Consider the following 14,095-nt stretch of genomic DNA (forward strand, 5'->3'; position numbering starts at 1 on the left):
ACATGACTTGATTCATGAAATGTGTAAAAAAAAAACAGTAACCCCATGTGTCCAAATACAAAATATACACTGAACAAAAAATATAAATGCAACATGTAAAATGTTCCATACGCACAATAAGCTTATTTCTCTCAAATGTTATGCACAAATTTGTTTACATCCCTTTTAGTGAGCATTTCTCCTTTGCCAAGATAATCCATCCACCTGACAGGTGTGACATATAAATAAACTAATTAAACAGCATGACCACTACATAGGTGCACCTTGTGCAGGAATGTCCACTAGGGCTGTTGCCAGATAATTTAATATGAATTTCTCTACCATAAATCGCCTCCAACGTCGTTTTAGAGAATGTGGCAGTACCATCGAACACAATGGATTTTTATTGATGTCAATTTGAAACCACAGAGAAACCATGTAAACAAACTCACGAGCCCTATTGTCATGCCATTCATCCGCCGCCATCACCTCATGTTTCAGCATGATAATGCACGGCTTCATGTCGCAAGGATCTGTGCCCAATTCCTAGAAGCTGAAAATGTCCCAGTTCTTCCATGGCCTGCATACTCACCAGACATGTCACCCATTGAGCACATTTGGGGTGCTCTGTATCGACATGTGTTCCAGTTTCTGCCAATATCCAGCAACTTCGCACAGCCATTGAAGAGGAGTGGGACAATATTCCACAGTCAACAGCCAGATCAACTCTATGCATATGAGATGTATTGCGCTGCCTGAGGCAATTGGTGGTGATCACACCAGATAATGACTGGTTTTCTGATCCAGGTCCCTACGTTTTTTTAAAGGAATCTGTGACCAGCAGATGCTGTGACCAGCATATTCCCAATCATGTGAAATCTATAGATTAGGGCCAAATTAATTTACTTAAATTGACTGATTTCCTTACATGAACTGTAACTCAGTAACATCTTTGAAATTGTTACATTTTGAGTTTATTTTTGATCAATATTGTACAATATAAAAAACTCACATTGTAGACAAACCCTTTGGCCGATTTATAAAAATTATTCAGATTTGTCCATCAGTAAACTCAGAGTGTACCAAAATAAATGATACATTTACGTTATGGACATGAATGGGTTAATGTGCAATTGAAGATGATTTTCTCCTTCATAATATAAGTGATATGCAAAGCACTGTGTGCGTCAGTGGGGCATGCCAGCACCGCGTTGATGTGTAGAATAACCGCCTCCAAAATTCAAATCCACTGCCGCCGAAGCGGAACTCTCTATGATGCTGTAACTAGCTAGCTACAATGTTTCCAAAAAATGTATCGTGATTGTATCGTCTTTTGTAAGTACAAAACGAGCTAGCTAGTCATAAAACGGAGACTGTTCATTCTTGTTAATCGGTAACGTTATTAGCATGCTAACGCGCGTGCTAAATATCTAAAGTTAGCTACTGGCGTTTTCTTTTTGCAAGAAAAAGCTAGCTATATTATTGGATGTGGCAAGACCGATACAGCTAGCACTAGGTTGATGGTCAACGCTTGTTTGCGTGGTCAGCTAGTCCGCAAACGGCTGTTAACAATCTTTGTTTACAGAGCTAAAGTTAGCTAGCTAACTACATCGTTAGCCAAGGCATACATTCAAGGTAGGTAGTTGTAAACAAACCCATTTCCCCCAGTGCATGGCCTGTTGCGCATTAATGATGCCCGAAGAAGTTCAGAACATATCGGCTTGTTCCGATCCATTGACTGAAAATAATCAGAATTCTTTCTTACATTCTACTTTGGAACAGTTCATTGCTGCAAAAACACGTACACTTAAAATTGATACAACGGATGCTGTAGCTGTCATTGAACTTCAGAGATATTTGACAGAACAGCAAAATGTTGGACAACATCCTCCTGACAGCTACAGCTATGACGTGATAGTGACTGATGGAGTCTGGCAGGCCAAGTGCATTCTTGACTGTAGTTTAAATCATCTGATCCACAAAAACATTATTCGTAGTGGAATTGATATCAACATCACCCAGTGCTCCTTTGTTTTCAATGAGAGAAGATTGGGTCAGGGTTGTGTTTGCATCGAGAAGATTGAACATGGTTCAAAGGAGTCTAATGTGTTGCGCAAGATTAAGGACTTGGATTCCCTCCCCATGATTTCAAAGGATGGCTTTGGGAACATTGTGGCATTGCAAAGTGATTCACCTCTGCAGGTGGGCCGCAAACATTACCTGTCTCTTTGGAATAACGAGGATCCTGAAGGCAGACTATGGGTTCCAGATGTCCCCCCATCAGATGTGGTGCTGGATGGTAAGATGTGAATTTAAGTTGCTGACTTTTGTGAGAAACCACAATATCCAATAGAAATCGTGGTAAGATATTTTGTCTTCAACAGTGTCAAAGATGACCCTCCTGTGTGATCTAGAGTCGTCACTTGGATGCATGTTTCGACCTCTCCCCCTGATAGTGAGGGTGATTCATAAATCCAGACTTCGGTATTATGGAAAACCTGACCTCAAGATTTATTACCCGTACCAGGTGAGGCATAAACATATAATCAAGTATCTGTGCCATACCATTGACCAATACACCATCTCTTCTCTACTGAACCCTGACACTATAATTAATGTATCTTCGAATGTGTCAGTATTCTGAATGACGTTTCATCAGGATTTTGTTTATTTCTCTATTCTCCAGGCCTACTTTGAGGTTGCAGACCAGAGTGGCACCATGTCCCTTGTCCTGTGGAATGAGCTGTGCCCAGAATGGTACCAGAGACTGAATGTTGGAACTGTGCTCTATCTCCAAAACTACACCCTCAAGCAGAGCTATCAGAACAGGTCACGACCTCACATAGACAACCACAGAATGAAGAGCTTTCACTCTGTAGGTACTGAACTGAACCAAGTCATTCACAACTTAGTAAATCAACATTACCAGTATGTTGCCAGGCAGCACTCCTGAGTAGTCATTTTGAGAGAACATTGTCAGATTATTTTGTGAAACTGTTAATTTTAGTATGAATTTTGACTTTGCCTGCCTTGCAGAAATTTGTCTGAATCCACGGAATCCCACTGCAGTCCTTACTGTGGTTCCAGCCAAGAGTGTGCCACCTCAATGGGGCTTGCCTGAGGTTTCCTACCAGTTCGCCATTAGGTAAATTCACAACCACATTATGCAGTTGAAATTAGATTTGATGTAAAAACAAAAGGTCTTTCCCTAGGTAATATTTTCCAAGATTACTAAGCAGTCTTTATCATCTGCCTGAACGACTTATAAATGTTTTCCTTCTAGATCAGAACTGGACAGCTTGGCCAGCAATTCTGCATGTGATGTCATTGGCTTGGTAACTTTTGTGAGTCGGGTGGAGAGAATAAAGAGTAAGGGGAACACAGGTAACAGTTGCTCATTACACTTGCACTACTCACTTATTTCTCACTTAGGTAATTCCACGTGAAAGTGTAACACACATGCCCATAATGTATTCATTTTTTTGCAGGCCCAGAAAAATACTGGACTTACCGCTGGGTCCATGCAGTGGATGGAACATCCAATATTCCTTTCATTTTGGAGATTTTTGCTTCTTCACAACCAGAAATATTCAATGGGCTATACCCAAGTAAATATGACAGTTAGTATAATACCAACAATTGCATAGATAAACTGCAACAGAATTCTCTTAATTGTACTTCTTTTCTCCCTGCTCTGCACCCTCCCCTCTTCCCAATGCAGTGACATACCTGGTCTGCACTCAGATGAGGAAGTGTCAAGAGCAAGACTCACTGCCTTACCTCACCAGCAGCTGTGAGACACAGATATTCACTACAGGTAAGTGCTGCAGTCATTTGCAAAGAAACAAAAGATCAAATTAAAGTTTGTCACGCACAAAATACAGTGGATGTGACGACAGTACAGTGAAATGCTTGCTTTTATTCATCTACATGTATTCTGTACTGTTGAGGAAGACATGTAGATAAAAGTAAAACATACTAATAAAATGGCAGACAAGGTAATACAATATATAATAAACACACAAGAATTGTCCCTTATACAGTGGTGTAAAGTACTTAAGTTTTTTAACTTAAGTACTACTTGACACCCAAAAGTACTTGTAACATTTTGAATGCTTAGCAGGACAGGAAAATTGTCTAATTCACACACTTATCAAGAGTACATCCCCGATCATCCCTAATGACTCACTAAACACAAATGCTTAGTTTATAAATTGTCTGAGTGTTGAACTGTGACTGTGGCTATCTGTAATTTTAAATGTTTTATATATATATATATATGAGTCTGGTTTGCTTAATAAGACATTTTAAATGATTTATACTTTCTTTTGATATTTAAGTATATTTAAAACCAAATACTTAGACTTTTACTTAAGTAGTATTTTACTGGGTGACTTTTGCTTGAGTCATTTTCTTTTACGGGGTATCTTTTACTCAAGTGGGAAAAGTACCCAATTTTCATACAACTGCTTATCAAACAAATGTGAACCAGAAAAGATCAACAGTAAAACTGCTCTATTTAAAAAAGGAATATATGGGGAAACGCACTGCAACTTTATGTTAAGATCTAGTATGTAGTTGTTATACTCGATCAGATGTAGTTTTCCATTAGGGTATCACAAGGGCCAGCCCTACGTGTCAGACCCCAAGGTGAAGAGCTTCATCCAATGGACCAAGACTCTGAAGGACAGTGTCATGCTGAAGAAGACTGCTGTTGGTGGCCATTACTGCTTCCCTCACGCCCCTATTATCTTCACACAGTCTGTGGCAGATGGCTCAGGTAAGAGGTGAACCTTTTTCAAGAAGGAAAGATCTACATCCGTCTGTAATATGCACCACTGTTTTGTTTGTATGCTTGTTTAACTACAGCAGACATCATTTAAATTGTTTTCATAATTATAGTGCATTTGGAAAGTGTTCAGCCTCATGAATTTTTCAACATTTTTGTTACGTTAGACTTATTCTAAAATTGATTTTTTTTGCAAATGTATTAAACATCTATAATATATTTACATAAGTATACAGACCCTTTACTCAGTACTTTGTTGAAGCACCTTTGGCACCGATTGCAGCCTCGAGTCTTCTTGGGTATGCCACTACAAGCTTGGCATGTCTGTTTTGGGGGGTTTCTCCCATTCTTCTCTGCAGATCCTCTCAAGTTCTGTCAGGTTGGATGGGGAGCGTTGCTGTACAGCTTTTTTCAGGTCTCTCCAGAGATGTTTGATCGGGTCCGGGCTCTAGCTGGGCCACTCAAGGACATTCGACTTTTCCCAAAGCCACTCTTGCGTTGTCTTGGCTGTGTGCTTAGGGTCGTTGTCCTGTTGGAAGGTGAACTTTCGCTCCAGTCCGAGGTTCTGAGTGATCTGGTGCAGGTTTTCATCAAGGATCTCTCTATTCTTTGCTTTGTTCATCTTTCCCTCGATCCTGACAAGTCTCCAAGTCCCTGCTGCTGAAAAACATCCCCACAGCATGATGCTGCCACCACCATGCTTCACCGTAAGGATGGTGCCAGGTTTCCTCCAGATGTGATGCTTGGAATTCAGGCCAAAGAGTTCAATCTTGGTTTCATCAGAACAGAGATTCTTGTTTCTCATGGTCTGAGAGTCCTTTAGGTGCTTTTTGGCAAACTCCAAGATGGCGGTCATGTGCCTTTTTACTGAGGAGTGGCTTCTGTTTGGCCAGTCTACCATGAAGGCCTGATTGGTGGAATGCTGTAGAGATGGTTGTCCTTCTGGAATGTCCCCCCATCTCCAGAGGAATTCTGGAGCTCTGTTAGTGACCATCGAGTTCTTTGTTACTTCCCTGACCAAGGCCCTTCTCCCCCGATTGCTCAGTTTGGCTGGGCATCCAGCTCCTAGGAAGAGTCTTGGTGGTTCCAAACTTCTTCCATTTAATAATGGAGGCCACTGTGTTGTTGGAGACCTTCAATGCTGAGAATTTATGTTGGTACCATTCCCCAGATCTGTGCCTCAACATAATCCTGTCTCTAAGCTATATGGACAATTCCTTCGACCTCATGGCTGGGTTTTTGCCCTGACATGCACTGTCAACTGTGGGACCTTTTTATATAGACGGGTGTGTACCTTTCCAAATCATGTCCAATCAATTGAATTTACCAGAGGTAGACTCCAAGTTGTAGAAACATCAAGGATGATCAATGGAAACGATGCACCTGAGCTCAATTTATAGTCTCATAGCCAAGGGTCTTAATACTTCTGTTAATAAAGTGTTAGTTTTTTATTTGTAATACATTTGCTAAAACTAGTTTTTTGCTTTTTTATTATGGGGTATTGTGCGTAGATTGAGGAAATGTTCTTATTTAATCATTTTTAGAACAAGGCTGTAACATAACAAAATGTTTTTTTTTTAAAAGTGAAGGGGTACTTTCCGAATGCACTGTATTTCTCAGCTCAAGTTCCTCTAGTTGCTGCAAATGACTTGAAGAGTGAGATGGAGGGTCTGCATTATCGTGAGCACAAGCGTCTGGCAATCCAAGGACAGATCATGGCTGTGTACTATGTGACATTGCCAGAGGAGACTCTGTCAGACCAGGTAGGCTTCATAGATATAATAGACTTCATGTGATCAACACACTTAGTCTTTTTCTAAAGTAAATGTGTTGTTTTTTTACAAGAAAATTAGCAGGATGAATTGCAAGACAAAAAAACACCAGTTGCCTGTACAGAACTTTATAGGTATTGTCATTGGTAAGGCAAGTTTATAATGTAATGCCTGGTTCTCTCCAGCAGATGGTTCAGTCTGTTGTGGCTGAATCTGACCCACCCAGTGATCAGAGGACTGTAGAAGTGACTCAGACGCTGATAAACAGGGAAACAGCGCCCTCTAGTGTGCAGAGCTCACCCAGCAGACGGAAAAGAAAACAAGCCAAGAGGTGAGTAATCCAAGTGGAACAGAGAGACATTGCAGATTAAATTATTATAATCTCATCGGGACCTGCGGTCTGACTCCGTTCTGGGTTCGGATCTGGACCACAGCCCACTTGTTTAGTATGGCTACCCTAAAACAAGGGTAGGCTATTAGACATTCAAAATTGTATTTATAACGCTCCTTTACTATGGCATTGGAAATTCGATGAGCATATTTTCTTACTTGAATGTTTTAGAATTTTTTTGTTGTCTTTTAGAGTGATGAAACGATGCTACATTACTCGTGCCAGGATGCAAGGGAAAAGGTAATGAATCAACTATCGTCAACCATCCCAGGTCACTGTAATAATTTCTCTATGCCCATCAGGGACCCACCCAGTAGCTCAGGTTATGGTGAGAGCTTTGTCTGTTCACAGAGAGGCTGGCCATGGCTTAACAGAAGAGGAGCTAGGTGAAGAGGAGAGTGATTCTGAAACAGAGGAAGTTAGTTCACTAGAAAAAAGAACTGACCAAACTAGAGCCAGTGGACAACTAGGTCCACCAGGTATGAGTGTTTTGCCACATTAACATAATCTCACCATTTATCTATGTGGCCTAACTTGTATTCCTCTCTATGGGTTATGCATGGCTAGTGAAGTGTGGGGGCTAGCCAGAGATTAACTATGCTGTTGGAAACCATGGAAACTACTTGCCATCGCATCATTCGTGTGGGATGTTACAAGGCTAGTGACATTGATAGGCCTATATTATTTTGTTTCTAAGATATTCCACAGAGTGAAGGTGCTACTGGAGAGAGAGCAGTTGCAGACTGTGATAGGACATCGTGGGAAAGCAGCTCGTGGCCAAAGCAGAGACAAGAAGTGTTAGAATATTTACATCCTGGTGGTGTGTACTCAGAGAGCCTTTCTCAGAGATTCAGATTTGACGACAAGACCCTTCTGCTGCAGCAAAGTAACCTACATGCTGCTAGGTGGACTCCAGAGCAAACCACAGACACCCTCTCACCAGTAACCTGCAAAGGATACTATAAAATCACAATATTAGGTAATGTAGAGCTCATGTAAATCATTTGTTTGTAATTTTTCATTTGATTGGAGTTAATCTGTGATTTATTGTTCTCAAGGGTGAAGGTAAGCCAGTCCGGTACAGAGTACCGGCAAAATAAAGTGCCGGTACGGTGTACTGGTAAAACATGAGCCTATCTCAATAATTAAATCAAAGATGAAAACTTTAGGTTATTGTACCATAATTTATTGTTTGCGCCTGTCAGCCTCATGAGAATTGAGTGAATGGATTTAACCTGGTGGTATAACTCCAAAATGGGGTGTAGTTTGAGGTAAACAACATTTTTGCAAGGCAGAGATGATTTGCCGGGAATGTGATGCAAGCGGACACCAGTGAGTGGACACAATCAATTCAGGCTGCAAGTGTCTCCAATGACAATTGCCGAATGTTGTCATTTTTGGAGTGTTTTAATAGATAACTCTTTCCATTCATCAAATGTCAGGTGCGCAGTACAGTTTGATGCTGGAATTATTTTAGTGGACCAATGTATGCCGATGTGATTTGTTTGACAGTCAGATAAAAACATGGTTGTGTTCATGGCCCATTAAAAGGCAGTGATGTAAAAGTACTTAAGTTGTTTTTTGCTGTATCTGTACTTTATTATTTCTGTTTTACAACTTTTACTTTACTACATTCCTAACTAAAACAATCAACTTTTACTTTACTACATTCCTAACTAAAACAATTACAACTTTTACTTTACTACATTCCTAACTAAAACAATTACAACTTTTACTTTACTACATTCCTAACTAAAACAATTACAACTTTTACTTTACTACATTCCTAACTAAAACAATTACAACTTTTACTTTACTACATTCCTAACTAAAACAATTACAACTTTTACTTTACTACATTCCTAACTAAAACAATTAACTTTTTACTCCATGCATTTTCCCTGACACCCAAAAGTACTCGTTACATATTTAATGCTTAGTAGGACATGAAAGGGTCCAAGTCATACACTTAAAGACAACATCCCTACTGCCTCTGATCTGGCGGACTCACTAAACACACATGCTTCATTTGTAAATTATGTCTGAGTGTTGAGCTGTGACCCTGGTTATCCGTAAATTAAAAAAGCAATAATATGGCTCCATCTGGTTTACTTTTGATACTTAAGTATATTTAAAACCAAATACTTTTAGACCTTTTACTCAAGAAGTATTTTACTGGGTGACTTGAGTCACTTTCTATTAAGGTATCTTTACTCAAATATGACAACTGTTACCTTTAACAGTGGTGGAAAAAGTACCCATGTCTTTACTATTAGACTCATCAAAAATATGTGTGCACATGTGAGGTCCTGTACCGGTAAACAATTCAAATCCATTTTCACCCCAGATTTTTTTAACTTTTTTTTTTATACATCCTTAGTGGTTTTATTTAATTTAACTTCTATAATTTCCGGGCGTAGCAGTTTAAGGCACTGCATCGCAGTGCTTGAGGCGTCTCTACAGCCTGGGTTCGATCCCAGGCTGTGTTACAGCCGGCCGTGACCGGGAGACCCATGAGGCGGCGCACAATTGGCGTCGTCTAGGTTAGGGGAGGGTTTGGCTGGCTGGGATTTCCTTGTCCCATCGCCCTCTAGCGACTCCTTGTGGGCCGGGTGCCTGCAAGCTGACTGCTGTCGCCAGATATACGGTGTTTCCTCTGACACATTGGTGTGGCTGGCTTCTGGGTTAAGCGAGCAGTGCGTCAAGAAGCAATGCGGCTTGGCCGTGTTTCGGAGGACGCATGGCTCTCGACCTTCGCCTTTCCCGAGTCCGTACGGGAGTTGCAGCGATGGGACACACTAACATGTCTCTCTCTCTGACAGGTATAAACCAGCAGATGGCCATCGATGCTGCCTTTGTTCCCGTGATGTCATCTGGGGACCCCAGGTCCGTAGGTCTAACACAAGACCCCCATGACAACACACTTCTGTCCTGCCTGTCTGCAGGCTTCATCTGCCCTCTCGCAGACCCCCTGAGCCAGAGTGAGGTTGCTCTCCCTGAACCAGGTAACACACCAGGTAGAGTGGGACAGGAGGGGAGGGTAAAGGTTAAACACACCCCTGAGAGCAAGTCATGGGGCAGTGTGTTTAGCTAAGGTAAAACTCCAGGCTATTTAAGGAGAGTGCTATTCGTGGTTCTTGACCTGCTCACATGCATATTTACAATATCATATTTCCTAATGTTGACCTCCAAATGGGGCTTTCAACTCTAAAACTTGAGTCCACTTAAGAAAGCAGTTATGGCAAATCAAATGCGCTGTCCATTTTAGGCTAGACTGATTTATTGATTACATGGTACAGGGTCAAATCAAACAATTGATATGGTAGATTGTCAATTTATAATATTAGGCATTTATTAATTACATACCGAGTATACTCAAACATTAGGAACTTCTTCATAGTAATGAGTTGCTGGTCCATGTTGTCTCCAATGGTTCCCACAGTTGTGTCAAGTTGGCTGGATGTCCTTTGGGTGGTGGCCCATTCTTGATACACACAGGAAACTGTTGAGCATGAAAAACCAAACAGCAGTTCGACGGCTACTACCATACCCCGTTCAAAGGAACTTAAATATTTTGTCTTGCCCATTCACCCTCTGAATGGCACACACACACAATCCATGTCTCAATTGTCAAGGCTCAAATCCTTTTAAACTTGTCGCCTCTCCTTCATCTACATTAATTTGAAGTGGATTTAACAAGTGACATCAAACTTTCACCTGGTCAGTTAAGGAGTTAATGGTTTGTATACTCGGTGTAGAATGTAGACCCTGTTTATAGGAGGTTTGCATACATAATGTTTCCAACCATTTTAAATATTCCGAAGTTAATTTGTGTATGCTGGTTTTTTTCTTAATTTTTTATCTTTCAGGGGAGATTTTAGCAACTGCTGAGGAGCTGAAAGACACCCATCTTGTGTGTATCCTTGACCTCTGTCATCTGGGAGGAGAGAAAGTAGAGGTTATAATCACCAAGGTGTATAGAATGACTGATATTGCTTTGGTATAGATATTGGATAGTGTTGTCTTGTCTGATAAATCTGAAATGAATGTGTTCTTAACATGATTAGCCAGACACATTTAATTGTTAAATACTGGAAATATTTTTGTAGATATTTTTTTAAACGGGGGTTTGAGTATCTTGAAAAAAACAAATTCAACAACAAATAAAATAATCACATTTTAAATGAGGATTCATTAACTTTTTTTTACTTCAATATTTGTCAAATCGTCTTCCACATTCACATGCTTAATGTTTATTTATGCCATAGCATAAAGACAAGCTACATGGCCTCTAGGGAAAAAAGTACATGGAACTATGCAGAAGGTAAAATAGTTTAGTTCTGGATATAGTTTAAACGTTTGAGCTATAGTGTGGTTACTAAACTGGTTTCACATTAGGCTGAACTTTCCAACTTGTGATGCTGTAAATGAAGGAATTTCCTAAATTATCTTGCTTGAACTTTGGTGTTTCAAGCCTACAGTGTGATGTATTATCTTGTGCACTGTTATGGCAGCAGTAGTGTATTGACGTTTCATGTGTTTGTTGACACAGCTAATTTTATATCCTGCTAGAACATTTCCTCTTACACACTTTCAATAGCACACTGGCTGAAACTAATGAAGACAGATCAAGATGTGTTGGATTACAACACTGCAATACCACAAACAAAATCATGTGTCAAATCAACAATATGCTGTATTTTTCCAGGCTTGCATTCACAGGTAAACTTGGACTAAACAAATGCAAAGCTAGTGAGCAAGGTCCACTAAGATAAGAGAGAGATGACTGATGTATACTTGGTTTAGGTTACATAGAAGGCAGGTGTCAGTTTACTGCTTACAATACAACGCTCCAGGCAGACTACGATCAGGAAGACAGGGCTTGACTCCACTATCGATGATGTCATCCCCACAGTGACCGTACATATAGTGGGGCAAAAGTATTTAGTCAGCCACCAATTGTGCAAGTTCTCCCACTTAAAAAGATGAGGCCTGTAATTTATCATAGGTACACTTCAACTATGACAGACAAAATTAGAGAAAAAAATCCAGAAAAATCACGTATGATTTTTTTTTAATGCATTTATTTTCAAATTATGGTGGAAAATAAGTATTTGGTCAATAACAAAAGTTTCTCAATACTTTGTTATACCCTTTGTTGGCAATGACAGAGGTCAAAACTTTTCTGTCTTCACACACTGCTGGTATTTTGGCCCATTCCTCCATGCAGATCTCCTCTAGAGCAGTGAGGTTTTGGGGCTGTTGCTGGGCAACACGGACTTTCAACTCCCTCCAAAGATTTTCTATGGGGTTGAGATCTGGAGACTGGCTAGGCCACTCCAGGACCTTGAAATGCTTCTTACGAAGCCACTCCTTCGTTGCCCGGGCGGTGTGTTTGGGATCATTGTCATGCTGAAAGACCCAGCCACGTTTCATCTTCAATGCCCTTGCTGATGGAAGGAGGTATTCACTCAAAATCTCACGATACATGGCACTGCAGGATTTGAGTCCCTGGCGGCGTAGTGTGTTACTGATGGTAGGCTTTGTTACTTTGGTCCCAGCTCTCTGCAGGTCATTCACTAGGTCCCCCCGTGTGGTTCTGGGATTTTTTTCTTGTGATCATTTTGACCCCATGGGGTGAGATCTTGCGTGGAGCCCCATATCGAGGGAGATTATCAGTGGTCTTGTATGTCTTCCATTTCCTAATAATTGTTCCCACAGTTGATTTCTTCAAACCAAGCTGCTTACCTATTGCAGATTCAGTCTTCCCAGCCTGGTGCAGGTCTACAATTTTGTTTCTGGTGTCCTTTGACAGCTCTTTGGTCTTAGCCATAGTGGAGTTTGGAGTGTGACTGTGAGGTTGTGGACAGGTGTCTTTTATACTGATAACAAGTTCAAACAGGTGCCATTAATACAGGTAACGAGTGGAGGACAGAGGAGCCTCTTAAAGAAGTTACAGGTCTGTGAGAGCCAGAAATATTGCTTGTTTGTAGGTTACCAAATACTTATTTTCCACCATAATTTACAATTAAATTCATTAAATCCTACAATGTGATTTTCTGGATTTTTTTTCTTTCTCTCATATTGTCTGTCATAGTTGAAGTGTACCTATGGTAAATTACAGGCCTCATCTTTTTAAGTGGGAGAACTTGCACAATTGGTGGCTGACAATTTTTTTTTTTTTTGCCCCACTGTATACCCCAACCAGAAGCCATGGATTACAGGCAACATCCACACTGAGCTAAAGGGTAGAGCTTGCCGCTTTTCAAGGTGCGGGACTAACCTGGAAGCCTATAAGAAATCTCGCTATGCCCTGCGACAAACCATCAAACAGGCAAAGCGTCAATACAGGACTGAGATTGAATCGTACTACACCGGCTCTGTTGCTCATCAGATGTGGCAGGGCTTGCAAACTATTAGACTACAAAAGGGAGCACAGCCACGAACTGCCCAGTGACACGAACCTACCAGACGAGCTAAATTACTTCTATGCTCACTTCGAGGCAAGTAACACTGAAACATGCATGCGAACACCAGCCGTTCTGTTCTGGACGACTGTGATCATGCTCCACGTAGCGATATGAGTAAGACCTTTGAACAGGTCAACATTCACAAAGCTGCAGGGCCAGACGGATTACCAGGATGTGTACTCTGAGCATGCGCTGACCAACCGACAAGTGTCTTCACTGACGTTTTCAACCTGTCCCTGACTGTCTGTAATACCAACATGTTTCAAGCAGACCACCATCGTCCCTGTGCACAAGAACACTAAGGTAATCTGCCTAAATGACTACCGACCCGTAGCACTCACGTCTGTAGCCATGAAGTGCTTTGAAAGGCTAGTCATGGCTCACATCAACACCATTATCCCAGAAACTCTAGACCCACTCCAATTTGCATACTGCCCCAACAGATCCACAGATGATTCGATCTCTATTGCACTCAACACTGCCCTTTCCCACCTGGACAAAAGGAACACCCATGTAAGATTGCTATTCATTAACTACAGCTCAGCATTCAACACCATAGTACCATCCAAGCTCTTGCTTGAGGCCCTGGGTCTGAACCCCACCCTGTGCAACTGGTTTCTGGACTTCCTGACGGGCCGCCCCCAGGTGGTGAAGGTTGAAAACAACACCTCCGCTTCGCTGATCCTCAACACAC

General features: G+C 41.1%; 1 protein-coding gene across 5 annotated transcripts; it reads left to right on the forward strand.

Annotated features, from left to right (window-relative positions):
• Positions 1 to 1,133: 1,133 nt before the first annotated feature.
• Positions 1,134 to 11,119, forward strand: radx (RPA1 related single stranded DNA binding protein). 5 transcript variants are annotated; one of them, XM_020464646.2, is made up of 15 exons: positions 1,134 to 2,278; positions 2,364 to 2,506; positions 2,666 to 2,858; positions 3,016 to 3,124; positions 3,263 to 3,363; positions 3,468 to 3,587; positions 3,701 to 3,796; positions 4,592 to 4,759; positions 6,389 to 6,531; positions 6,726 to 6,871; positions 7,124 to 7,171; positions 7,283 to 7,410; positions 7,629 to 7,910; positions 9,754 to 9,936; positions 10,801 to 11,119. In XM_020464646.2, exons 1-15 carry the CDS (start codon positions 1,651 to 1,653, stop codon positions 10,935 to 10,937), a joined length of 2,625 nt encoding a protein of 874 aa, XP_020320235.1. In that variant the 5' UTR covers positions 1,134 to 1,650; the 3' UTR covers positions 10,938 to 11,119. The 5 variants fall into 5 exon arrangements, with proteins under 5 accessions (XP_020320235.1, XP_020320233.1, XP_020320234.1 ...); XM_020464644.2 differs by having other exon boundaries at positions 1,156 to 2,278; positions 6,353 to 6,531; positions 10,801 to 11,115; XM_020464645.2 differs by having other exon boundaries at positions 1,156 to 2,278; positions 6,353 to 6,531; positions 6,729 to 6,871; positions 10,801 to 11,115.
• Positions 11,120 to 14,095: the final 2,976 nt, after the last annotated feature.

This window comes from Oncorhynchus kisutch, linkage group LG28 (genome assembly GCF_002021735.2).
Source record: "Oncorhynchus kisutch isolate 150728-3 linkage group LG28, Okis_V2, whole genome shotgun sequence".
NCBI classification, from domain to species: domain Eukaryota; kingdom Metazoa; phylum Chordata; class Actinopteri; order Salmoniformes; family Salmonidae; genus Oncorhynchus; species Oncorhynchus kisutch.

What these genes read in the sequence shown, in the direction of transcription:
- radx (XM_020464644.2), top strand. Translation starts at nt 1,651, where the DNA reads ATGGCCTGTTGCGCATTAATGATGCCCGAAGAAGTTCAGAACATATCG. An exon ending in AAAGAGTAAGGGGAACACAG is followed by an intron (nt 3,364 to 3,467) that starts GTAACAGTTGCT and finishes ATTTTTTTGCAG; the next exon opens with GCCCAGAAAAATACTGGACT. An exon ending in ATTCAATGGGCTATACCCAA is followed by an intron (nt 3,588 to 3,700) that starts GTAAATATGACA and finishes TTCCCAATGCAG; the next exon opens with TGACATACCTGGTCTGCACT.